At 45.4% G+C, this 25,199-nt stretch overlaps 1 protein-coding gene across 1 annotated transcript; it reads left to right on the top strand.

Annotated features, from left to right (window-relative positions):
* Positions 1-60: 60 nt before the first annotated feature.
* LOC306974702 (toll-like receptor 13) lies at positions 61-25,199 on the top strand (the record flags this gene model as incomplete). The annotated part of the gene is made up of 5 exons (XM_079572075.1): positions 61-316; positions 14,104-14,176; positions 16,987-17,243; positions 24,573-24,690; positions 24,797-25,199. The coding sequence occupies 5 exons, from the start codon at positions 61-63 to the stop codon at positions 25,026-25,028; spliced, it is 936 nt and encodes a 311-aa protein (XP_079428201.1). The 3' UTR covers positions 25,029-25,199.

The following is a 25,199-nucleotide window of genomic DNA, read 5'->3' as shown; positions in this document are numbered from 1 at the left end:
CAAAGACTTGGACAATGTCTCATTAAGGTGTCAGAGGCTACTGATGAGACTGGTGCGTTAATGCAGAAGCAGTGTACGCACCGGGCAAGACCTTGGCAGTGGCAGACTGTCCAGGGGTCGCTGGAACAGACCGGAGACGAGCAACTTGAAGAGGACGTGACCGTGCACATCGGAGCAGTCATCAGCCACCGACCAGCCACCCCTCAGAAACTGCAGCAGATAAGAGACCACACTATCCAAGACCCCCAGTTACAGTTAGTGAAACAGCTCACTCAGACGGGTTGGTCAGAGTATGAACGACAGGTCCCAGAGGCTGGTAAAGATTTTTACAAAGTGCGGGGTGAGCTGTCAGACGGGTTGGTCGTAAGGGGCAGCCGTATAGTCATTCCCACCACCCTGAGATCTGAGATGATAGAGAGAATTCATGATGGTCACCAAGGCTTAGTGAAGTGTAGAGAGCGAGCCAAACAGTCAGTGTGGTGGCCAGGGCTGTCAAACGACAGAAACACCAAAGTTACGCAGTGTGATTTTTGTAATACTCACAGACACACTCAGATTAAAGAGCCACTCATGTCAGCAGTGCTGCCAGAAAGGCCAGGGCAAACAGTGGGTGTAGACTTATGCCAGTACAACAAGAAAACCTACTTGGTAGCTTCGGATTACTATTCACGTTACCTGGAGATTCTGAACTTACCAACAGCCACAACCACGCAGGTTATAGGCAAGCTAGCAGCCACTTTTGCTAGATTTGGGGTTCCAGAGGAGCTTATTACATTTTCTTCAGAAGAGTTCAGGCGGTTTAGCGCAGAGTTTGATTTCGTCCACTCCACCTCCAGTCCGCATTACGCTCAAAGTAACGGACATGCAGAAAGGGCAAAAGGGATCCTTAGGCAGGAAAACCCCCTCCTAGCTCGTATGGTTTATAGGAGCACTCACTTCAACAGGTTTCAGCCCAGCAGAGCTGCTGATGGGCTGAAAGATCAGAACCGCGCTGCCCACCCTGTCCACAAACCTGGATCCCAGTTGGCCAGACAGGAAGGAGACGCGCTCTGCGGATGCTGCAGCTAAGCTGAAACAAGCATTCTACTACAACCGCAGGAATGGTGTTCGACACTTACCACCACTGGACTCTGGAGACGGGTCCTGATGAAGGTGGACAATGAGAAACACTGGACTACACAAGGGACAGTACAAGGTAACTGTTCCACCCCCAGGTCGTATGTTGTGGTAACGCCTGAGGGAGGTTGTTACAGACGTAACCGCCGTCACCTACTGCGAGTGCCGCTGCTTCCAAGAATATAACCACCAGCGGGTCACCGGGAGATCCTCTGCCCGAGAGCAGTGAGGTCAGCAGGAAGAGCGGCGAGCCATCGCCACCAATGACAGAGACTGTTACAATATGTTATGTTCATATATATATATGTATTTTAAAAAAAGTAAATGAAATGTTTTGATGATTAACATGTGAAAGCACTGCTGTACATGATTCCGTGACTGTTGTCAGCTCTGGAGTTCTGTGTTTACAGAGACTGGGTGCAAAGAACATTAATATAATATGAACATTACTTTCTCAAAAAGAGGGGGAGATGTAATGAATGGTGTTATTTCCCACACTAAGTGGTCCGTGAATGCACCATATACCTACGCGAGATGTACTGAGGGATCTTTCCAACAGTTGACTCACGGATGTGCATTAAACCAGCAGCTCTTGTTCAGTACGTGTTCGTGACGTTCTTTAGATGTCAGGGCGACATTACAGAGAGTTTTGTTTGTTTACGAAATAAACAAGGTGCAACTGCGAAAATCAATAACTCATAACTTATAACCATGTTCATGAGTATGAGGAGTATTTTCTTACAGCCATGTTTAAATGTGGGTCACATGTGAATAAACTTAAAGTGTGAATTGTAGTGGGTTTATTCACACAGGGAACACAAGTTAAGTCCCCAAGTTCCGGGGGGACAATTTAGAGAGTGGGGAATTTTCCTGTGGTTGGAGTTGTGTGTAGGACTTAGGTTTCTGCTCGATCGTTGTTGAAGAAAATAAGGCTTTATGTCATTAAAAGAATCATCCGCTTTTGACACTCCTCCTCCCGTCCTTACACGCTACAGAATAAACTTAAAGTGTGAAGAAACTTAAAGTGTGAATTAACTTGAAAAAGGAAGTTTCTGAAGAGCCTTGTTTCCCGTTTCTGAGCATCTGCACTCACACCCTTCAGTGGATCAGAGACACAAGAACCGAGCAGAGGTGAGTCCAGAACCAGGACTAAACCAGGACTAAACCAGGACTAAACCAGGACTAAACCAGGAATAAACCAGGACTGAACCAGGACTAAACCAGGACTAAACCAGGACTAAACCAGGACTAAACCAGGACTAAACCAGGACTAAACCAGGACTAAACCAGGACTGAACCAGGACTGAACCAGGACTAAAGCAGGACTAAAGCAGGACTAAACCAGGACTAAACCAGGACTAAAGCAGGACTAAAGCAGGACTAAAGCAGGACTAAAGCAGGACTAAACCAGGACTAAAGCAGGACTGAACCAGGACTGAACCAGGACTAAAGCAGGACTAAAGCAGGACTAAACCAGGACTAAACCAGGACTAAAGCAGGACTAAAGCAGGACTAAACCAGGACTAAACCAGGACTAAACCAGGACTAAACCAGGACTAAACCAGGACTAAACCAGGACTAAACCAGGACTGAACCAGGACTAAACCAGGACTAAAGCAGGACTAAACCAGGACTAAACCAGGACTAAACCAGGACTAAACCAGGACTAAACCAGGACTAAACCAGGACTGAACCAGGACTAAACCAGGACTGAACCAGGTCTAAACCAGGACTAAACCAGGACTGAACCAGGACTAAAGCAGGACTAAACCAGGACTAAACCAGGACTAAACCAGGACTGAACCAGGTCTAAACCAGGACTGAACCAGGACTGAACCAGGTCTAAACCAGGACTAAACCAGGACTGAACCAGGACTGAACCAGGTCTAAACCAGGACTAAACCAGGACTAAACCAGGACTAAACCAGGACTAAACCAGGACTAAACCAGGACTAAACCAGGTCTAAACCAGGACTAAACCAGGACTAAACCAGGACTAAAGCGGGACTAAACCAGGACTAAACCAGGACTAAACCAGGACTGAACCAGGTCTAAACCAGGACTAAACCAGGACTAAACCAGGTCTAAACCAGGTCTAAACCAGGACTAAACCAGGACTAAACCAGGACTAAACCAGGACTGAACCAGGTCTAAACCAGGACTAAACCAGGACTAAACCAGGTCTAAACCAGGACTAAAGCAGGACTAAAGCAGGACTAAACCAGGACTGAACCTGGACTAAACCAGGTCTAAACCAGGACTAAACCAGGTCTAAACCAGGACTAAACCAGGACTGAACCAGGTCTAAACCAGGACTAAACCAGGACTGAACCTGGACTAAACCAGGTCTAAACCAGGACTAAACCAGGTCTAAACCAGGACTAAACCAGGACTAAACCAGGACTGAACCAGGTCTAAACCAGGTCTAAACCAGGACTAAACCAGGTCTAAACCAGGACTAAACCAGGACTAAAGCAGGACTAAACCAGGACTAAACCAGGACTAAACCAGGACTAAACCAGGACTGAACCAGGTCTAAACCAGGTCTAAACCAGGACTAAACCAGGTCTAAACCAGGACTAAACCAGGACTAAAGCAGGACTAAACCAGGACTAAACCAGGACTGAACCAGGTCTAAACCAGGACTGAACCAGGACTGAACCAGGTCTAAACCAGGACTAAACCAGGACTGAACCAGGACTGAACCAGGTCTAAACCAGGACTAAACCAGGACTAAACCAAGACTAAACCAGGACTAAAGCAGGACTAAAGCAGGACTAAACCAGGACTAAACCAGGACTAAACCAGGACTAAACCAGGACTGAACCAGGTCTAAACCAGGTCTAAACCAGGACTAAACCAGGTCTAAACCAGGACTAAACCAGGACTAAAGCAGGACTAAACCAGGACTAAACCAGGACTGAACCAGGTCTAAACCAGGACTGAACCAGGACTGAACCAGGTCTAAACCAGGACTAAACCAGGACTGAACCAGGACTGAACCAGGTCTAAACCAGGACTAAACCAGGACTAAACCAAGACTAAACCAGGACTAAACCAGGACTAAACCAGGACTGAACCAGGACTAAACCAGGACTAAACCAGGACTGAACCAGGTCTAAACCAGGACTAAACCAGGACTAAACCAGGTCTAAACCAGGACTAAAGCAGGACTAAACCAGGACTAAACCAGGACTAAACCAGGACTAAACCAGGACTGAACCAGGTCTAAACCAGGACTAAACCAGGACTAAACCAGGTCTAAACCAGGACTAAAGCAGGACTAAAGCAGGACTAAACCAGGACTGAACCTGGACTAAACCAGGTCTAAACCAGGACTAAACCAGGTCTAAACCAGGACTAAACCAGGACTGAACCAGGTCTAAACCAGGACTAAACCAGGACTGAACCTGGACTAAACCAGGTCTAAACCAGGACTAAACCAGGTCTAAACCAGGACTAAACCAGGACTAAACCAGGACTGAACCAGGTCTAAACCAGGACTAAACCAGGACTAAACCAGGACTGAACCAGGTCTAAACCAGGTCTAAACCAGGACTAAACCAGGTCTAAACCAGGACTAAACCAGGACTAAAGCAGGACTAAACCAGGACTAAACCAGGACTAAACCAGGACTAAACCAGGACTGAACCAGGTCTAAACCAGGTCTAAACCAGGACTAAACCAGGTCTAAACCAGGACTAAACCAGGACTAAAGCAGGACTAAACCAGGACTAAACCAGGACTGAACCAGGTCTAAACCAGGACTGAACCAGGACTGAACCAGGTCTAAACCAGGACTAAACCAGGACTGAACCAGGACTGAACCAGGTCTAAACCAGGACTAAACCAGGACTAAACCAAGACTAAACCAGGACTAAAGCAGGACTAAAGCAGGACTAAACCAGGACTAAACCAGGACTAAACCAGGACTAAACCAGGACTGAACCAGGTCTAAACCAGGTCTAAACCAGGACTAAACCAGGTCTAAACCAGGACTAAACCAGGACTAAAGCAGGACTAAACCAGGACTAAACCAGGACTGAACCAGGTCTAAACCAGGACTGAACCAGGACTGAACCAGGTCTAAACCAGGACTAAACCAGGACTGAACCAGGACTGAACCAGGTCTAAACCAGGACTAAACCAGGACTAAACCAAGACTAAACCAGGACTAAACCAGGACTAAACCAGGACTGAACCAGGACTAAACCAGGACTAAACCAGGACTGAACCAGGTCTAAACCAGGACTAAACCAGGACTAAACCAGGTCTAAACCAGGACTAAAGCAGGACTAAAGCAGGACTAAACCAGGACTGAACCTGGACTAAACCAGGTCTAAACCAGGACTAAACCAGGTCTAAACCAGGACTGAACCTGGACTAAACCAGGTCTAAACCAGGACTAAACCAGGACTAAACCAGGACTAAACCAGGACTGAACCAGGACTAAACCAGGACTAAACCAGGTCTAAACCAGGACTGAACCTGGACTAAACCAGGTCTAAACCAGGACTAAACCAGGACTGAACCAGGTCTAAACCAGGACTAAACCAGGACTGAACCAGGACTGAACCAGGTCTAAACCAGGACTAAACCAGGACTAAACCAGGACTGAACCAGGACTGAACCAGGACTGAACCAGGACTTAACCAGGACTTAACCAGGACTGAACCAGGACTGAACCAGGTCTAAACCAGGACTAAACCAGGACTGAACCAGGACTGAACCAGGTCTAAACCAGGACTAAACCAGGACTGAACCAGGACTGAACCAGGACTGAACCAGGACTAAACCAGGACTAAACCAGGACTGAACCAGGACTGAACCAGGACTGAACCAGGACTAAACCAGGACTTAACCAGGACTTAACCAGGACTGAACCAGGACTGAACCAGGTCTAAACCAGGACTGAACCAGGACTGAACCAGGACTGAACCAGGACTAAACCAGGACTGAACCAGGACTGAACCAGGACTAAAGCAGGACTAAAGCAGGACTAAACCAGGACTAAACCAGGACTAAAGCAGGACTAAAGCAGGACTAAAGCAGGACTAAACCAGGACTAAACCAGGACTAAAGCAGGACTAAAGCAGGACTAAACCAGGACTAAACCAGGACTAAACCAGGACTAAACCAGGACTAAACCAGGACTAAACCAGGACTAAACCAGGACTGAACCAGGACTAAACCAGGACTAAAGCAGGACTAAACCAGGACTAAACCAGGACTAAACCAGGACTAAACCAGGACTAAACCAGGACTAAACCAGGACTGAACCAGGACTAAACCAGGACTGAACCAGGTCTAAACCAGGACTAAACCAGGACTGAACCAGGACTAAAGCAGGACTAAAGCAGGACTAAACCAGGACTAAACCAGGACTGAACCAGGTCTAAACCAGGACTGAACCAGGACTGAACCAGGTCTAAACCAGGACTAAACCAGGACTGAACCAGGACTGAACCAGGTCTAAACCAGGACTAAACCAGGACTAAACCAGGACTAAACCAGGACTAAACCAGGACTAAACCAGGACTGAACCAGGACTAAACCAGGACTAAACCAGGACTGAACCAGGTCTAAACCAGGACTAAACCAGGACTAAACCAGGTCTAAACCAGGACTAAAGCAGGACTAAAGCAGGACTAAACCAGGACTGAACCTGGACTAAACCAGGTCTAAACCAGGACTAAACCAGGTCTAAACCAGGACTAAACCAGGACTGAACCAGGTCTAAACCAGGACTAAACCAGGACTGAACCTGGACTAAACCAGGTCTAAACCAGGACTAAACCAGGACTGAACCAGGTCTAAACCAGGTCTAAACCAGGACTAAACCAGGTCTAAACCAGGACTAAACCAGGACTAAAGCAGGACTAAACCAGGACTAAACCAGGACTGAACCAGGTCTAAACCAGGACTGAACCAGGACTGAACCAGGTCTAAACCAGGACTAAACCAGGACTGAACCAGGACTGAACCAGGTCTAAACCAGGACTAAACCAGGACTAAACCAAGACTAAACCAGGACTAAACCAGGACTAAACCAGGACTGAACCAGGACTAAACCAGGACTAAACCAGGACTGAACCAGGTCTAAACCAGGACTAAACCAGGACTAAACCAGGTCTAAACCAGGACTAAAGCAGGACTAAAGCAGGACTAAACCAGGACTGAACCTGGACTAAACCAGGTCTAAACCAGGACTAAACCAGGTCTAAACCAGGACTGAACCTGGACTAAACCAGGTCTAAACCAGGACTAAACCAGGACTAAACCAGGACTAAACCAGGACTGAACCAGGACTAAACCAGGACTAAACCAGGTCTAAACCAGGACTGAACCTGGACTAAACCAGGTCTAAACCAGGACTAAACCAGGACTGAACCAGGTCTAAACCAGGACTAAACCAGGACTGAACCAGGACTGAACCAGGTCTAAACCAGGACTAAACCAGGACTAAACCAGGACTGAACCAGGACTTAACCAGGACTAAACCAGGACTAAACCAGGACTAAACCAGGACTAAACCAGGACTAAACCTGGACTAAACCAGGTCTAAACCAGGACTAAACCAGGACTGAACCAGGTCTAAACCAGGACTAAACCAGGTCTAAACCAGGACTAAACCAGGACTAAACCAGGACTGAACCAGGTCTAAACCAGGACTAAACCAGGTCTAAACCAGGACTAAACCAGGTCTAAACCAGGACTAAAGCAGGACTAAACCAGGTCTAAACCAGGTCTAAACCAGGTCTAAACCAGGGTTAAACCAGGTCTAAACCAGGACTAAACCAGGACTAAACCAGGTCTAAACCAGGACTAAAGCAGGACTAAACCAGGACTAAAGCAGGACTAAACCAGGACTAAACCAGGACTAAACCAGGACTAAACCAGGTCTAAACCAGGACTAAAGCAGGACTAAACCAGGTCTAAACCAGGTCTAAACCAGGTCTAAACCAGGGTTAAACCAGGTCTAAACCAGGACTAAACCAGGACTAAACCAGGTCTAAACCAGGACTAAAGCAGGTCTAAACCAGGACTAAACCAGGTCTAAACCAGGACTAAACCAGGTCTAAACCAGGTCTAAACCAGGTCTAAACCAGGGTTAAACCAGGTCTAAACCAGGACTAAACCAGGACTAAACCAGGTCTAAACCAGGACTAAACCAGGTCTAAACCAGGACTAAACCAGGACTAAACCAGGACTAAACCAGGTCTAAACCAGGACTAAACCAGGACTAAACCAGGTCTAAACCAGGTCTAAACCAGGACTAAACCAGGTCTAAACCAGGACTAAACCAGGTCTAAACCAGGACTAAACCAGGACTAAACCAGGACTGAACCAGGTCTAAACCAGGACTAAACCAGGACTAAACCAGGACTGAACCGGGACTAAACCGGGACTAAACCGGGACTAAACCAGGGCTAAACCAGGACTAAAGCAGGACTAAACCAGGACTAAACCAGGGCTAAACCAGGACTAAAGCAGGACTAAACCAGGACTAAAGCAGGACTAAACCAGGACTAAAGCAGGACTAAACCAGGACTAAAGCAGGACTAAACCAGGACTAAACCAGGACTAAACCAGGACTAAACCAGGGCTAAACCAGGACTAAAGCAGGACTAAACCAGGACTAAACCAGGGCTAAACCAGGACTAAAGCAGGACTAAACCAGGTCTAAACCAGGACTAAACCAGGACTAAAGCAGGACTAAACCAGGACTAAAGCAGGACTAAACCAGGACTAAACCAGGACTAAACCAGGACTAAACCAGGACTAAACCAGGACTAAACCAGGACTGAACCAGGACTGAACCAGGACTGAACCAGGACTAAACCAGGACTAAACCAGGACTGAACCAGGACTAAACCTGGACTAAACCAGGACTAAACCAGGACTAAACCAGGACTAAACCAGGACTGAACCAGGACTAAAGCAGGACTAAACCAGGACTAAACCAGGACTGAACCAGGACTAAACCAGGACTAAACCAGGACTAAACCAGGACTAAACCAGGACTAAACCAGGACTGAACCAGGACTAAACCAGGACTAAACCAGGACTAAACCAGGACTGAACCAGGACTAAACCAGGTCTAAACCAGGTCTAAAGCAGGACTAAACCAGGACTAAACCAGGACTAAACCAGGACTAAACCAGGACTAAACCAGGACTAAACCAGGTCTAAACCAGGTCTAAAGCAGGACTAAACCAGGACTAAACCAGGACTAAACCAGGTCTAAACCAGGACTAAAGCAGGACTAAACCAGGACTAAACCAGGACTAAACCAGGACTGAACCAGGACTAAACCAGGACTAAACCAGGACTAAACCAGGACTAAACCAGGACTGAACCAGGACTAAACCAGGACTAAACCAGGACTAAACCAGGTCTAAACCAGGACTAAACCAGGACTAAACCAGGTCTAAACCAGGTCTAAACCAGGACTAAACCAGGTCTAAACCAGGACTAAGCCAGGTCTAAACCAGGACTAAACCAGGACTAAACCAGGACTGAACCAGGACTAAACCAGGACTAAACCAGGACTAAAGCAGGACTAAACCAGGACTAAACCAGGACTAAACCAGGACTAAAGCAGGACTAAACCAGGACTAAACCAGGACTAAACCAGGACTAAAGCAGGACTAAAGCAGGACTAAACCAGGACTAAACCAGGACTAAACCAGGACTAAACCAGGACTAAACCAGGACTAAACCAGGTCTAAACCAGGACTAAACCAGGACTAAACCAGGTCTAAACCAGGTCTAAACCAGGACTAAACCAGGTCTAAACCAGGACTAAACCAGGTCTAAACCAGGACTAAACCAGGACTAAACCAGGACTGAACCAGGTCTAAACCAGGACTAAACCAGGACTAAACCAGGACTGAACCGGGACTAAACCGGGACTAAACCGGGACTAAACAAGGGCTAAACCAGGACTAAAGCAGGACTAAACCAGGACTAAACCAGGGCTAAACCAGGACTAAAGCAGGACTAAACCAGGACTAAAGCAGGACTAAACCAGGACTAAAGCAGGACTAAACCAGGACTAAACCAGGTCTAAAGCAGGACTAAACCAGGACTAAAGCAGGACTAAACCAGGACTAAAGCAGGACTAAACCAGGACTAAAGCAGGACTAAACCAGGACTAAACCAGGACTAAACCAGGGCTAAACCAGGACTAAAGCAGGACTAAACCAGGACTAAAGCAGGACTAAACCAGGACTAAAGCAGGACTAAACCAGGACTAAACCAGGACTAAACCAGGACTAAAGCAGGACTAAACCAGGACTAAACCAGGACTAAACCAGGACTAAAGCAGGACTAAAGCAGGACTAAACCAGGACTAAACCAGGACTAAACCAGGACTAAACCAGGACTAAACCAGGACTAAACCAGGTCTAAACCAGGACTAAACCAGGACTAAACCAGGTCTAAACCAGGTCTAAACCAGGACTAAACCAGGTCTAAACCAGGACTAAACCAGGTCTAAACCAGGACTAAACCAGGACTAAACCAGGACTGAACCAGGTCTAAACCAGGACTAAACCAGGACTAAACCAGGACTGAACCGGGACTAAACCGGGACTAAACCGGGACTAAACAAGGGCTAAACCAGGACTAAAGCAGGACTAAACCAGGACTAAACCAGGGCTAAACCAGGACTAAAGCAGGACTAAACCAGGACTAAAGCAGGACTAAACCAGGACTAAAGCAGGACTAAACCAGGACTAAACCAGGGCTAAACCAGGACTAAAGCAGGACTAAACCGGGACTAAACCAGGACTAAACCAGGACTAAACCAGGACTAAACCAGGACTAAACCAGGACTAAACCAGGACTAAACCAGGACTAAACCAGGTCTAAACCAGGACTAAACCAGGGCTAAACCAGGACTAAAGCAGGACTAAACCAGGACTAAACCAGGGCTAAACCAGGACTAAAGCAGGACTAAACCAGGTCTAAACCAGGACTAAACCAGGACTAAAGCAGGACTAAACCAGGACTAAAGCAGGACTAAACCAGGACTAAACCAGGACTAAACCAGGACTAAACCAGGACTAAACCAGGACTGAACCAGGACTGAACCAGGACTGAACCAGGACTGAACCAGGACTGAACCAGGACTAAACCAGGACTAAACCAGGACTGAACCAGGACTGAACCAGGACTGAACCAGGACTAAACCAGGACTAAACCTGGACTAAACCAGGACTAAACCAGGACTAAACCAGGACTAAACCAGGACTGAACCAGGACTGAACCAGGACTAAACCAGGACTAAACCAGGACTGAACCAGGACTAAACCAGGTCTAAACCAGGTCTAAAGCAGGACTAAACCAGGACTAAACCAGGACTAAACCAGGACTAAACCAGGACTAAACCAGGACTAAACCAGGTCTAAACCAGGTCTAAAGCAGGACTAAACCAGGACTAAACCAGGACTAAACCAGGTCTAAACCAGGACTAAAGCAGGACTAAACCAGGACTAAACCAGGACTAAACCAGGACTGAACCAGGACTAAACCAGGACTAAACCAGGACTGAACCAGGACTAAAGCAGGACTAAAGCAGGACTAAACCAGGACTAAACCAGGACTAAACCAGGACTAAACCAGGACTAAAGCAGGACTAAAGCAGGACTAAACCAGGACTAAACCAGGACTAAAGCAGGACTAAACCAGGACTAAACCAGGACTAAACCAGGGCTAAACCAGGACTAAACCAGGACTAAACCAAGACTAAAGCAGGACTGAACCAGGACTAAACCAGGACTGAACCAGGTCTAAAGCAGGACTGAACCAGGACTAAACCAGGACTAAACCAGGTCTAAACCAGGTCTAAACCAGGACTAAACCAGGACTAAACCAGGTCTAAACCAGGACTAAACCAGGACTAAACCAGGTCTAAACCAGGACTAAACCAGGTCTAAACCAGGACTAAACCAGGACTAAAGCAGGACTGAACCAGGACTAAACCAGGACTAAACCAGGACTAAAGCAGGACTAAACCAGGACTAAACCAGGTCTAAACCAGGGCTAAACCAGGACTAAACCAGGTCTAAACCAGGACTAAACCAGGACTAAACCAGGACTAAACCAGGACTAAACCAGGACTAAACCAGGTCTAAACCAGGTCTAAACCAGGACTAAAGCAGGACTAAAGCAGGACTAAACCAGGACTAAACCAGGACTAAACCAGGACTAAACCAGGACTGAACCAGGACTGAACCAGGTCTAAACCAGGTCTAAACCAGGACTAAACCAGGACTAAACCAGGACTAAACCAGGACTAAACCAGGACTAAACCAGGACTAAAGCAGGACTAAACCAGGAGTAAAGCAGGACTAAAGCAGGACTAAACCAGGACTAAACCAGGACTAAACCAGGACTAAACCAGGACTAAACCAGGACTAAACCAGGACTAAACCAGGACTAAACCAGGACTAAACCAGGACTAAACCAGGACTGAACCAGGTCTAAACCAGGACTAAAGCAGGACTAAACCAGGACTAAACCAGGACTAAACCAGGACTAAACCAGGACTAAACCAGGACTAAACCAGGACTAAACCAGGGCTAAACCAGGACTAAACCAGGACTAAAGCAGGACTAAACCAGGACTAAACCAGGACTAAACCAGGGCTAAATCAGGACTAAACCAGGACTAAAGCAGGACTAAACCAGGACTAAACCAGGACTGAACCAGGACTGAACCAGGTCTAAACCAGGACTAAAGCAGGACTAAACCAGGACTAAACCAGGACTGAACCAGGACTAAATCAGGACTAAAGCAGGACTAAACCAGGACTAAACCAGGACTAAACCAGGACTGAACCAGGACTAAATCAGGACTAAAGCAGGACTAAAGCAGGACTAAACAAGGACTAAACCAGGTCTAAACCAGGACTAAACCAGGACTAAACCAGGACTAAAGCAGGACTAAAGCAGGACTAAAGCAGGACTAAAGCAGGACTAAACCAGGACTGAACCAGGACTGAACCAGGACTAAACCAGGGCTAAACCAGGACTGAACCAGGACTGAACCAGGACTAAACCAGGGCTAAACCAGGACTAAACCAGGACTAAACCAGGACTAAAGCAGGACTAAACCTGGACTAAACCAGGACTGAACCAGGACTAAACCTGGACTAAACCAGGACTAAACCAGGACTAAAGCAGGACTAAAGCAGGACTAAACCAGGACTAAACCAGGACTAAAGCAGGACTAAAGCAGGACTAAAGCAGGACTAAAGCAGGACTAAAGCAGGACTAAAGCAGGACTAAAGCAGGACTAAAGCAGGACTAAACCAGGGCTAAACCAGGACTAAAGCAGGACTAAACCAGGACTAAACCAGGACTAAACCAGGACTAAACCAGGACTAAACCAGGACTAAACCAGGACTAAACCAGGACTAAAGCAGGACTAAACCAGGACTAAACCAGGACTAAACCAGGACTAAACCAGGGCTAAAGCAGGACTAAAGCAGGACTAAAGCAGGACTAAACCAGGACTAAACCAGGACTAAACCAGGACTAAACCAGGACTAAACCAGGACTAAACCAGGACTAAACCAGGACTAAACCAGAGACTTAAAGACAAAGTGTTTAACAGTAGAATATTGAACATATTTTAGGACAAATTCATGTTTTCAACAAATCCTGAGCCTGAGACACAAATAAGTGTATTTTGAAACTAATGTGTTCTGTTAATGATAAAAGTGTGAAGGGCCCGGGGCCGCGGCCGTAGGGTTGGAGACCCCTGAGCACCAGAAGAGCAAACTCCAGAACAATGTGACTGTGAGTGTCTCAGAGTGAAGGACTTTAAAGTGTCACGTTTCACATCAGGACACTTTTAGATCCAGGATTTATGTGTGGATAAAAACATGAAATAAATGATAAACGACAGCAGAGTTTGGGAGGCTGCGTTTGACTTTCAAAGTGCTGCAAATAGACAATGTGCCCTTTGACCCCGTAGAACCCGGCCTGGTTTGGACTCGGCTGTTGCTGTTAGTTCCTGTTTCCAGAGTTTCAGTTCTGCAGCAGCAGCGGTGAGTGACGCCTCCAACTCATCGTTACCATGACGGCACTGGACACAAATACAGCCCTGATCAGGAAGTTCAACCTCCTGACCCCCACATTAACATGTCCTCCAGTTTGGCTTTACCCAAATCGAAAAACGTCTTCAAAATCCCCCTTGAATTGTATTATGCTGCTTTTATTGTGAAAATCTCCATTTTATTGTAATATAGAGCCTTTACTGTGAAAATCACCATTTAGTTGTATTATACTGCTTTTATTGTGAAAATCTCCAGTGAGTTTTATTATAGTGCTTTTATTGTGAAAATCTCCAGTGAGTTTTATTATAGTGCTTTTACTTTGAAAATCCCCATTTAGTTGTATTATGCTGCTTTTATTGTGAAAATCTCCATTTTATTGTAATATACTGCTTTTATTATGAAAATCTCCATTTAGTTGTATTATGCTGCAATTTTTGTAAAAATAAACATTTTTTGAAATTCCCCACACCACTGAAATAACTTGGTTACAGTAACTATGACCTAACCTGGTCTGGTCTTGGTCCAGGTCTTAGTTTTTAAACCATCGATTGATCGGTTGGTCGGTTGGAGAGAGTGTCCTGAAGGTCACTGACTGTCCTCTCACTTCCTGTAAACGGCTGTTGTGTGTTTGTGTGTTGACAGGATCTGTCTCAGATGGAGCCTCTGTTCTCTCTCCTCTTTCTGCTGCTTCTGCCTCGTCCTTCATGGCTCTACTCTCTGCACAACTGCTCCATAGACTCCACTGATCCAGGGAAAATTAACTGCAATAGCCACGAATTAGATAGAATTCCCTCAGACATTCCCAAATCTGTCAAGTATCTCGACGTTTCTGAAAATAACATAGATTTGATCAAACAGAGTGATTTCTCTGGTCTCTCTGAACTCCAGATGTTAGACCTGGCTGGGAACCAGATCTCTCACATCGAGGACGCAGCGTTTTCACATTTATCGTCTTTAACTGAGCTCAGTTTGGATTTTAACAGAATCACAAACCTCACAGACCACACGTTCTCAGGCCTGTCCAACCTCACTGTCCTCGGATTAGGATCTAACGAAATCCATCATATTTCAGAGTCGGCCTTTGTTCCTCTGAAAAAGCTGAAGGAGTTAAGTCTGTCTGGTAATGATCTGTCCATCAGTGACATTGTGAACATAGTTTCATTGTGTCCATTGTTAAAGTCCTTAGACCTGTCAGGAAACCTTCTCACTTCATTTGAGTCAGAGCTGTTTCCATTTCCTTTGAACATCACTGACCTGGTCCTGAGCTCGACTCTGAGAAGGTTCTCACTTCACTCTGATGTGTTTCCACATTTACAGACACTTGATTTATCAAACACCAACACTGATCTTCAGTGGAACGTTTCAGATAAAGCTTTTCTCAAAAGTCTGAGGACTCTGGATTTAAGTAAAACTGGATTTCGTGATGAAACATATCAGTTAATCTTCCAGAGCCTGGAGTCACTGGAGGAACTGTCTCTTATGGAACTTGACCGTTTGGACAGAGCTGTGTTGGACGGGGCCTGTGGGATCCAGACTTTACAAACATTAGATTTATCTGACAACTCAATTTCAGTTTTAAATGATTCCTTTCTTCTCCCATGTTCTAACCTCACTGAGCTGCATCTTTCTTGGAATGACCTGACAGACTTAGGCCTCTCCTCTCTGCAGATGTTGACCCGTCTGTCGAGGCTGAACCTTGGCTCTAACAGACTGACCAAAGTCCCTCTGACCATCAGGAACATGTCGTCTCTCACGTCTGTGTTACTTTATTCAAACAGCCTCAGTAAACTCGGCTGTTTGGACTTCTCTGGTCTGCACCTGTTAAAGGTTCTCCACCTCAGTGATAATGAACTGACTGAACTGCACAGCTGTGCGTTTCAGCCTCTCCAGAACCTTCAGGAACTTTACATAGAAAGAAACACAATTATCCATTTTGATGATAGTTTTGGGATCACTTTGCCAAACCTGCTGGTTTTAGATGCATCTGAAAACAAGATTGAGAAGCTTCAAACAGGAGTCTTTAGAAACATGTCGCGTCTGACAGAATTGGAATTAGATTCTTATTCAATCATAGAGATGTCATTGCATGAGAGGATGTTTGATGGACTCACAAACCTGAGAAACTTGAGTGTGTCTCCGGTTTGCATCTTTCACGCAGGTGTAGAACCTCATTCCAGCTCCAGGGGGCGCTCACAGCTGCAGCAGGTCTTTAATCTACCGTCACTGCAGACGCTAAGAATCACTGTTTCTGATCATTGTTTTACATATTGGACAAAAGATCTTTTCCAAGGGTTGGATGATTTAAAAGTGCTGTCTGTGAACGATCCACATTTTACGTCTCCTGATTCCAAAATGTTCCTCCACACGCCGCGGTTATTACATCTGGAAATAAGAAACACACATCAATGGCTTCCAGTTCCAGAGTTGTTTCAGCCGCTCACAGTCTTACAGACTCTGGTTCTGTCTGAAAACCATCTCAGATCTGTGGACTTTCTCTCTGAGGTTAATCTGACTCAGCTGCAGACGCTGATCTTAAAGAACAATGATGTGTCTGTTATAAATGTTAGGGTGTTTGAGGCGCTCCCTTCACTGAGACACCTGGACCTCTCTGAGAACCCGCTTGTCTGTAACTGCTCTAACGCTGACTTCATTGAGTGGGTCATCAGGAACGAACAGGTGTTTGTGAACGGAGCGTATCAGTACAGATGTGCGTCCCTCCCATCTGAACAGGGGGGGCTCCTGTTAGAGTTTGATTACCGCTGGTGCTGGGAGTCTGTGGGGTTCTTCTGCTTCATCTGCAGCTCTGCTCTGGTGCTTCTCACGCTCCTCCCCACCTTCATCCATCACTTCCTGCGCTTCCATCTGCTGTACGGCTACTACCTGCTGCGGGCCTTTCTGTACCACCGGCAGCAGAGAGGGCGGGGCTGTGCCGAGATCTACGACGCTTTTGTGTCCTACAGCGTCCACGACGAGGAGTGGGTTTACAGACAGCTGCTGCCCGAGCTGGAGGGACGGCAGGGCTGGAAGCTGTGTCTGCACCACCGCGACTTCCAACCAGGTGACTCCAGTTACAGGAAAGTACTTGAAAATGCCTTGAAACTGTTAAAACACTTGAAAAATATTCTAAACTCCTGAAATCCTTGAAACTGTTGAAACCTTGAAACTCCTGAAATCCTTAAAGTCCTGATATCCTTGAAACTGGTTAAATTCTCGAAACAGTTGAAATCCCTGTATGCCGGGTTGCTCACACTTAAGAGAGACACGAGCGTTCTTTTCTTCACTGATGTTTTACTCTGGACATTTCTTTGTCTTGTACACCTTACACCACAGGTACACACCGTAGAACTGCTGAAAAATGATGTCAAATAAAACTAGCTCACTTATTAAACATAAATCATCATCATAAACAACTTTAGCAAACAAACATTACTTCTTCGTCCTCACTCTGCTTCAAGTAAAAGTATAGTCTTGTGTATAGGCCTTTCTAAAACAGTCTTAGCTGTACGCGTTCCTTTATTGTCTCGAGTAGAGTCACTGATGAGAAGCTTGACCTTTCTGACTCTGCCGTCAGCTCCTGGGGTGACTTCGATGATCTTGGCTAGTTTCCATTGGTTCCTTGGAACACAATCCTCTTGTAGTAAAACAATGTCATTTATCCTTGTGTTTCTTCTGTTCTTGTTCCGTTTGGTTCTCTGCTGTAGGTTTAACAGATATTCCTTTCTCCATCTGGTCCAAAATACATTCGCCAAATACTGCATTCTTTTCCATCTTTTCTGCAGGTAGAGATCTTCTTTGACGAATTCTCCAGGTGGTGGTGTGACAACTGCTGATTTCATTGTCAGAATGTGGTTTGGTGTCAGCGGCTCTGGTCCTACAGGGTCGTTGATACACTCTACAGTTAGTGGTCGACTGTTCACTATTGCCATGGCTTCATACTTGGACGTTCTCAATGACGAAGTGTCTAGTCTTGCAGCTGACTGGTCGAGAATGGATCTTAGAACATTTCTTATTGTTTGAATCTGTCTCTCCCAGACACCTCCCATGTGACTAGAAGCAGGTGGGTGTAAAACAAAACTTATACCCAGCTCTTTGACCTTCACTTGCTTTGCTGGTGTTAAAAGCTTGTTCCTTGCACCAATGAAATCAGTGCCTTGATCACAATGCAGTTGACTGACGTTGCCACGTATTGCGATGAGTGCATTGAGAAAACAGTCTGTTCTGAGGTCATCCAAGACTTCTATGTGGATAGCTCTCGAATAGGGATGCACGATAATATCGGCCGCCGATAATTATCGGCATTTATCGGCATTTTGGCGCCATCCCCGATAAAGCCGATAAAAAAAAATTCGGCCGATAATTAGGCCCGATAATTATAAGCTCAAATTACATTGAATCTGCGGCTCCAGCTCGCTGCCTTTCTCTCGGCGGCGCCGCCCGCACGTCCTGCAGCCCGGAGCTGCTGCAGACTCAGGACAGCACATTTACAGCAGCAGATATACGCTCTCCACGGCCGACTTGTGCACGGTTTTAGCAGAAAAATACGACGAGTATTCCAGCAAAACAGCGCTGTCAGGCGCTCTCCGTGAAGGAAGAGTTTTTCGACTTTTTACATCGAAGTAACTTCAACATTAGCACCGCAACAAAATGAGAAAAAGACGAGGAAATGTGAACCGCGGACCCGCTCACGTAAGTGAGCATTACTGGAACACAGCGAGGCCTGAACACCCATGTATTATCTTAGCATTTCTGATCAAATAAACACGATAGCCCCGCGATTAAAGCGCTATGAACGAGAGGAGTTTTACATTGATGAAATGAGCCACGCAGCTATGGGTTGTTGTTTTTTTTTTACCACACGAGGCACAAATGCATAAATGAGCCCAATGCAGGATTATATTCCAGGATTGTAAATAAGAATTCATTAGTATGATGTCAACAAAAAGAAAAATACTAGGAATTAAGCAGTAGTAGTAATATTATTATTATTATATATATTTTTTTTAAATACGATGTGACACAGATGAGCAGAGTCAGACCTGCTCATGATGGAACTGTAAAAAAAACAGAGATTTAGAAAAAGGTGGAGACCCAAACCCAAAGTAAAACTCATTATTTGATTTTTATTTATACACTTGTATATTGCTTGGTAGAGTTAATACATTTTGGGGAGAACTGTGAACTGTTACAGCGAGTTCTTGTCACAAAATAAAGTGCAAATATATATACATAATTATCGGTGTCATTATCGGTTATCGGTATCGGGACATGCGGAATTATCGGTTATCGGTTATCGGTTCAAATTGGCATTATCGTGCATCACTACTCTCGAACACATGCATATAAACAAGAGTCCGTATCGCTTTACTTCCTTCCTCCCTTCCTTTCCACAGAATGGTCCGAAGCAGTCCATACCGCTGTATGTAAATGCAGGGGTAGCTTCGAGTCTTTCCGATGGCAGATCGCCCATCCTTTGTTCTTGATTGTATTTCCTGTACTTTCTGCATTTGACGCATTTGAATACGAATGATGACACTTCAGTAATGCAGCCAATTATCCATATGCCGTTAGCGCGTATTTCATTGACTGTCATCCCTCGACCTTGATGTATCTTCTCATGAAAATGCTGGATGAGTAGCCGTGAGACATGATGCTCTTTTGGCAGGATGGCCGGATGCTTGATGTTGGGATGGAGAGACGCTTTTGTTAGTCTTCCTCCCACCCTCAGGATATTGTGCTTGTCGAGAAATGGACTTAACTGATGTAGTTTGGAATGAGAAACGTTGACTTCTTCCTTATTTTCAAGGGACTTGATTTCTTTATGGAATGCTTCACCTTGCACTGTGCGTATAATGGATTCCTCTGCTTCTTTTCTTTCTTGCAATGTAGTACTTTCATGAGACATTTCTTTCAAGTTCTTTATATAACGTTGTTTCAATCTTGCTATTGCTTTCACAGCTCTCGTCCAATCTGAAAACCTTTTGTAGACGTTCTGAGATAGATTTTCTTCTTTTGCTTTGACAGTGAAAACATGTGTGACTTTGAGTTCTGGATCTTGAGTACTCATCTCTTTCACTTTGATGTCTTCCTCTTCTTTAGGTAATTCCTTTTGCCATGAGAGACTTGGTCCTGTGAACCAGTTGGACTCCACTAGTTCCTTCGTCATGAGTCCGCGAGATGCATGATTAGCGGGATTTTGTTCAGAGGCAACGTATCGCCATTGACTTGGTACGAGAATGAATGGAGCGATGAATCCGAGTGGGTTGAATATCGAGGCCACTGTGGAGAGGACTCCTCTTCTGGTGAAGGGGTTGTTTTTGACAATAACTCTGAAGCGAAATGTGTCGGAGGTAACACACCATTGGACACCTAAGGCTCTTTCGATCTTTGGTTCTCCTAGTGCAAGATCCAGGTCTGTTGCACCTGCTGCACATTCTTCTTTTGGGATAGTAGCAATCACTTCCTCACTGTTGCTAATGAACTTGTGCAAGCGCAGCTTTCCTGTATCACAGAGTTCTCTGGCTTCTTCCTCTGAGTTCATACTTGCCAAACATTCGTCAACGTAGAAGTTGCGTTGTATGAACTTTACAGCAGCTTGACTGAACTTGCCTTCGCCTTGAGCAGCTAGATGCTTGCGCATCCAGGCGAGGACGCTGCATCAAACAAGTGGACCCTCATGCGAAACACTGATGGTGACTGATCCATGTTACCGTCCTCCCACCATAGAAATCTCAAGTAATCTTGGTCTTGTGGAGCAACATGAAATTGGTGGAACATGCGCTCGACGTCGCACATGATGGCCACAGGTCCTTTCCTGAAACGACACAGAACTCCAACGAGGGTGTTCGTGAGATCCAGTCCTGACAGGAGATGCTCGTTCAGAGATGTATTCTGGAACTTTGCTGAGCAATCGAAGACAACGCGAATCTTATTTGGCTTCTGCGGATGGTAAATGCCATGGTGAGGAACATACCATGCTGGTTGGTTACTTAGCTCAGCCTCTGGCACTTTCTCAGCATCGCCTCTCTTTATGATGTCTTGCATGAATGTCGCGTAATCCTTGAAGTAGCGCTCATCTTTCCTGAGACGCTTTCCAGACACTTGAGCCTGTGTTCTGCACAAAGTTTGTTGCTTGGCAATACAGGTCTTTCTTGCTTGAAGGGCAGCGGCATTTCAAAGTGGCAATCTTGCTTTTGTTTTATGCCTTCTTTTACTTTAGCCAAAAACTTGAGATCTTCTTGTGACATTGACTCTTCTTCTACACTTCTTTCAACAAAGTCCATCTCCAACACTTTGATTATCTCAGCTGGATTGATCACTTCTTTGACTTTGTTCCTGCTCACAAAGTGGACTTCACTTTTGAGCTTGTGAGTGGGTGCTACAGCTGGCAACACCTGTTTGACGATAACTCTGTGACTTATTCCTATTTCATCTTCATAATCACCTTCAGAGTCACTGTAGCCAGTGATGCTCCAACCAAGCAGAGATTTCTGTGCGAATGGCTGGTTTCTCTCACCACTGACCACCTCTAGAGGAAGCAGAACTTGAGGACAATTATATCCAATCAGTAAACCGACCTCGCAGTCGAGCTTAGGAGCCATTTCCTTTGAGAGATGTTTCAGATGTGACCAATTCTCTGCCGTTTTGCCTGTGGGAATATGCAGTCTGTTGGCAGGAATGTAGTCTCTGGTATACGTTGTAGGCAGCTGGATTCTGGTTTCAGAGTTCATGCCTCTCACTTGTAGGTCTTTTAACTTGTTGCTTGACACAATCTTTGTTTTGGATGTCATTGTAGAAATCTTCAGTTTGACTGGCTCAGACTTAGTGCTTAGTGAATCAGCTGTGTCTTTCAAGATGAAAGTTGCATCGCTCTGAGTGTCGAGCAAAGCAAACACTAGCTTTTCTTCATTTACAGTTGTCACATAAACTGGTGTAACTGAGGAAGTACAACCTTTCGACTTTTGTTGCACGACTCTGTTGGATGTTACTTGCTTTGATTCTTGTTCTTGTGTTTCTGATGCCTTTTCTGTATCCGGATTTGTCTTTGATGGTTGTTGGTTTTTCTTTGGCCTTTGTTCCTTGTCTCTTTTCTCTCTGTCTTGATGTAGAGAAGTTGGGTGAGGCTTTTGACATTTGTCACACACACTTCTGGAAGTACAGTTCTTGGAGTTATGACCGGACTTGAGGCAGCCGAAGCACAGTTTTTCAGACCGTACAAACTTTATTCTTTCTTACACTGACTTTTCCATCATCTTTCGGCATTTGTGAAGTGAATGACCAGGTTTCTTACAAAGAAACATGTGACATTTGCCCTTTCATTGGAACTTGTGCTGAGTGTTTTGGCGCTCACAGTGTTGTTTCTTCTTGTCTTTGAATAGATGCTTGTTATCTGATTCGGTGGCTTTATTGCGTGCAGTGAGGTGATTGGGTTGCATGCAATTCTTGCTTCTTTATTCAGAAATTTGAATAAATGACTGAAATCAGGGAACATTTCGTGTACACCTTGCACCACAGGTACACACCGTAGAACTGCTGAAAAATGATTCAAAATAAAATTAGCTTACTTATTAACCTGTTAAAGGACCACCTATTTTGATGTACTCTCGCCTGGCTAAATTAAACAGTAACCTTACTGTTAAAACAACATACTTTGTACAAATTGCTTATGTGAACCATCATAGGAATCAGGACAAGAAGTCGCGTCTTTGTACATTTAGAAGGACATTGTGACAAAAAAATGTAAAAAGGTTCTTTAGTTATAAAATTAATAAAAATATAGCTTTTTTTATATATCGAAAATTACACATAAACTGAAATATCTTTCCTGAAAATATACTTCATAGCACACACACCAAACTTAGTGCAGTTGTGACCTTACTGGTGCTCAGCATGTGTGCACAATTTCAGAAGTCTAGGTCCAAGTATGTTGGATTTGTAAACTTTTACATGTTTTGGTGCTTTATCTCATTAGCATCGTGCACAAACCTCTCCAAAGTGACAAATGTTATAAAAGCAAAAATATTTTCACAAATGTGTCAAACAAAAGTGCAGCAGCAACAACTAACCTCCCAAAAATGGACTAAATCAAAATGAAGTGGGTCATTTCTTTTCCATATTTATCTCAGTGCACAAAGGTGCGTCAGTCACATCTTCCCCCAAAACAAAATGGCCGCCTTGTTTATTCAGAAAAGAGCTTTTACACGTCTTCATTCACTGTGGATCTGGACTATGAACCTCTACACAGATGCACCACTGTCACCTGGGAAATCAACAAGTTTGTGCTAAATGCTAATGTGGCTAACATGTGGCTAGCATGTGGCTAACATGTGGCTAACGTGTGCTTCTGGCCTGCACTTAGCACTGCCAGCTCAAATATCAATGGATTTCTTTGGGAAATGGCTCATTTTGAAGAGAATAGTCATTAGGATTAAGGGAACAGAACTGGAATTGCCAAAAAGTTTGTTTACAAGAAGATTTTCTCATTTGTTGAGTATATTTAAGGTAATTTCTGACCGTGAAAATTGAAAATGATGAGCAAAATTTTCCAAAAAATTTTGTTGAATTATATATTGCTTGAGTATTTTTCGTGCCACTTGTGCTGTTTTCTTTAGCTTTGCCACAGACAGGAAGTGACCTTTTCGTGCCCTTAAACTAGACTTACCAACATTACTAAACATAAAATAATTATAAATCGAATATCACTGATTACATGGCCCGATAAATTGTACTTGAATGTTGGGAAAATAATAATATATAAAATAAATGCGCAATGTAAACGTTCTAAATGTCATTAGCATAGCAACAGCTCCGCCTAGTGGTCGATGTATGAACTACAGGTAACTTCAACTGCTGTTACACCCTGAATCTACTGAATTAATTAAAAGTGTCCTTGAAACTCTTGAAATCCCCCTCACCGCTGAAACGATTTGGTTCCGGTAACTATGGAAACCTGGTCTGGACTTGGTCTGGGTCTAACCCCTGTGTCTGCATGTGTGCTGTGTGTCTAACCCCTGTGTCTGCATGTGTGCTGTGTGTCTAACCCCTGTGTCTGCATGTGTGCTGTGTGTCTAACCCCTGTGTCTGCATGTGTGCTGTGTGTCTAACCCCTGTGTCTGCATGTGTGCTGTGTGTCTAACCCCTGTGTCTGCATGTGTGCTGTGTGTCTAACCCCTGTGTCTGCATGTGTGCTGTGTGTCTAACCCCTGTGTCTGCATGTGTGCTGTGTGTCTAACCCCTGTGTCTGCATGTGTGCTGTGTGTCTAACCCCTGTGTCTGCATGTGTGCTGTGTGTCTAACCCCTGTGTCTGCATGTGTGCTGTGTGTCTAACCCCTGTGTCTGCATGTGTGCTGTGTGTCTAACCCCTGTGTCTGCATGTGTGATGTTCTTCAGGGAAAGCCATCATGGAGAACATAGTGGAGGCCATCTACAGCAGCAGGAAGACTCTGTGTGTGATCAGCCACCAGTACCTGCTCAGTGAGTGGTGCTCCCGTGAGATCCAGATGGCCAGGTGCTGCTCCTCTTCACACACGGTTCCTCTGGTTATGGGTGAAGTTCATGTCACATAAAAGGATGAAGATGTGGTTTCTCTGACCTGGTCCTCGTCTCTGGTGCAGTTTCCGTCTGTTGGACGAGCAGAAGGACGTGTTGATCTTGGTGTTCCTGGAGGAGCTCTCGTCCAATCAGCTGAGCCCGTTCTTCAGGATGAGGAAGCTGATGAGGAGCCGCACGTACCTGAGCTGGAGCGGGGCCCGGGGCCACAGGGGGCTGTTCTGGGAGAGGGTCCGCCACGCACTGCAGTCTGGGGCCCAGCTGCCCGCCGACGACCCACTGCCCACTGACGACTGACCCACTGACAACTGACCCGCTGACCCACTGACAACTGACCCACTGACAACTGACCCGCTGACAACTGACCCGCTGACAACTGACCCGCTGACAACTGACCCGCTGACAACTGACCCGCTGACAACTGACCCGCTGACAACTGACCCTCTGACAACTGACAACTGACCCACT

This window comes from Gobius niger, assembly GCF_951799975.1.
Source record: "Gobius niger genome assembly, chromosome: 15".
NCBI classification, from domain to species: Eukaryota; Metazoa; Chordata; class Actinopteri; order Gobiiformes; family Gobiidae; genus Gobius; species Gobius niger.
Note: the sequence above shows the minus strand (reverse complement) of the source record. Positions and strands in the feature narration are given on the sequence as shown.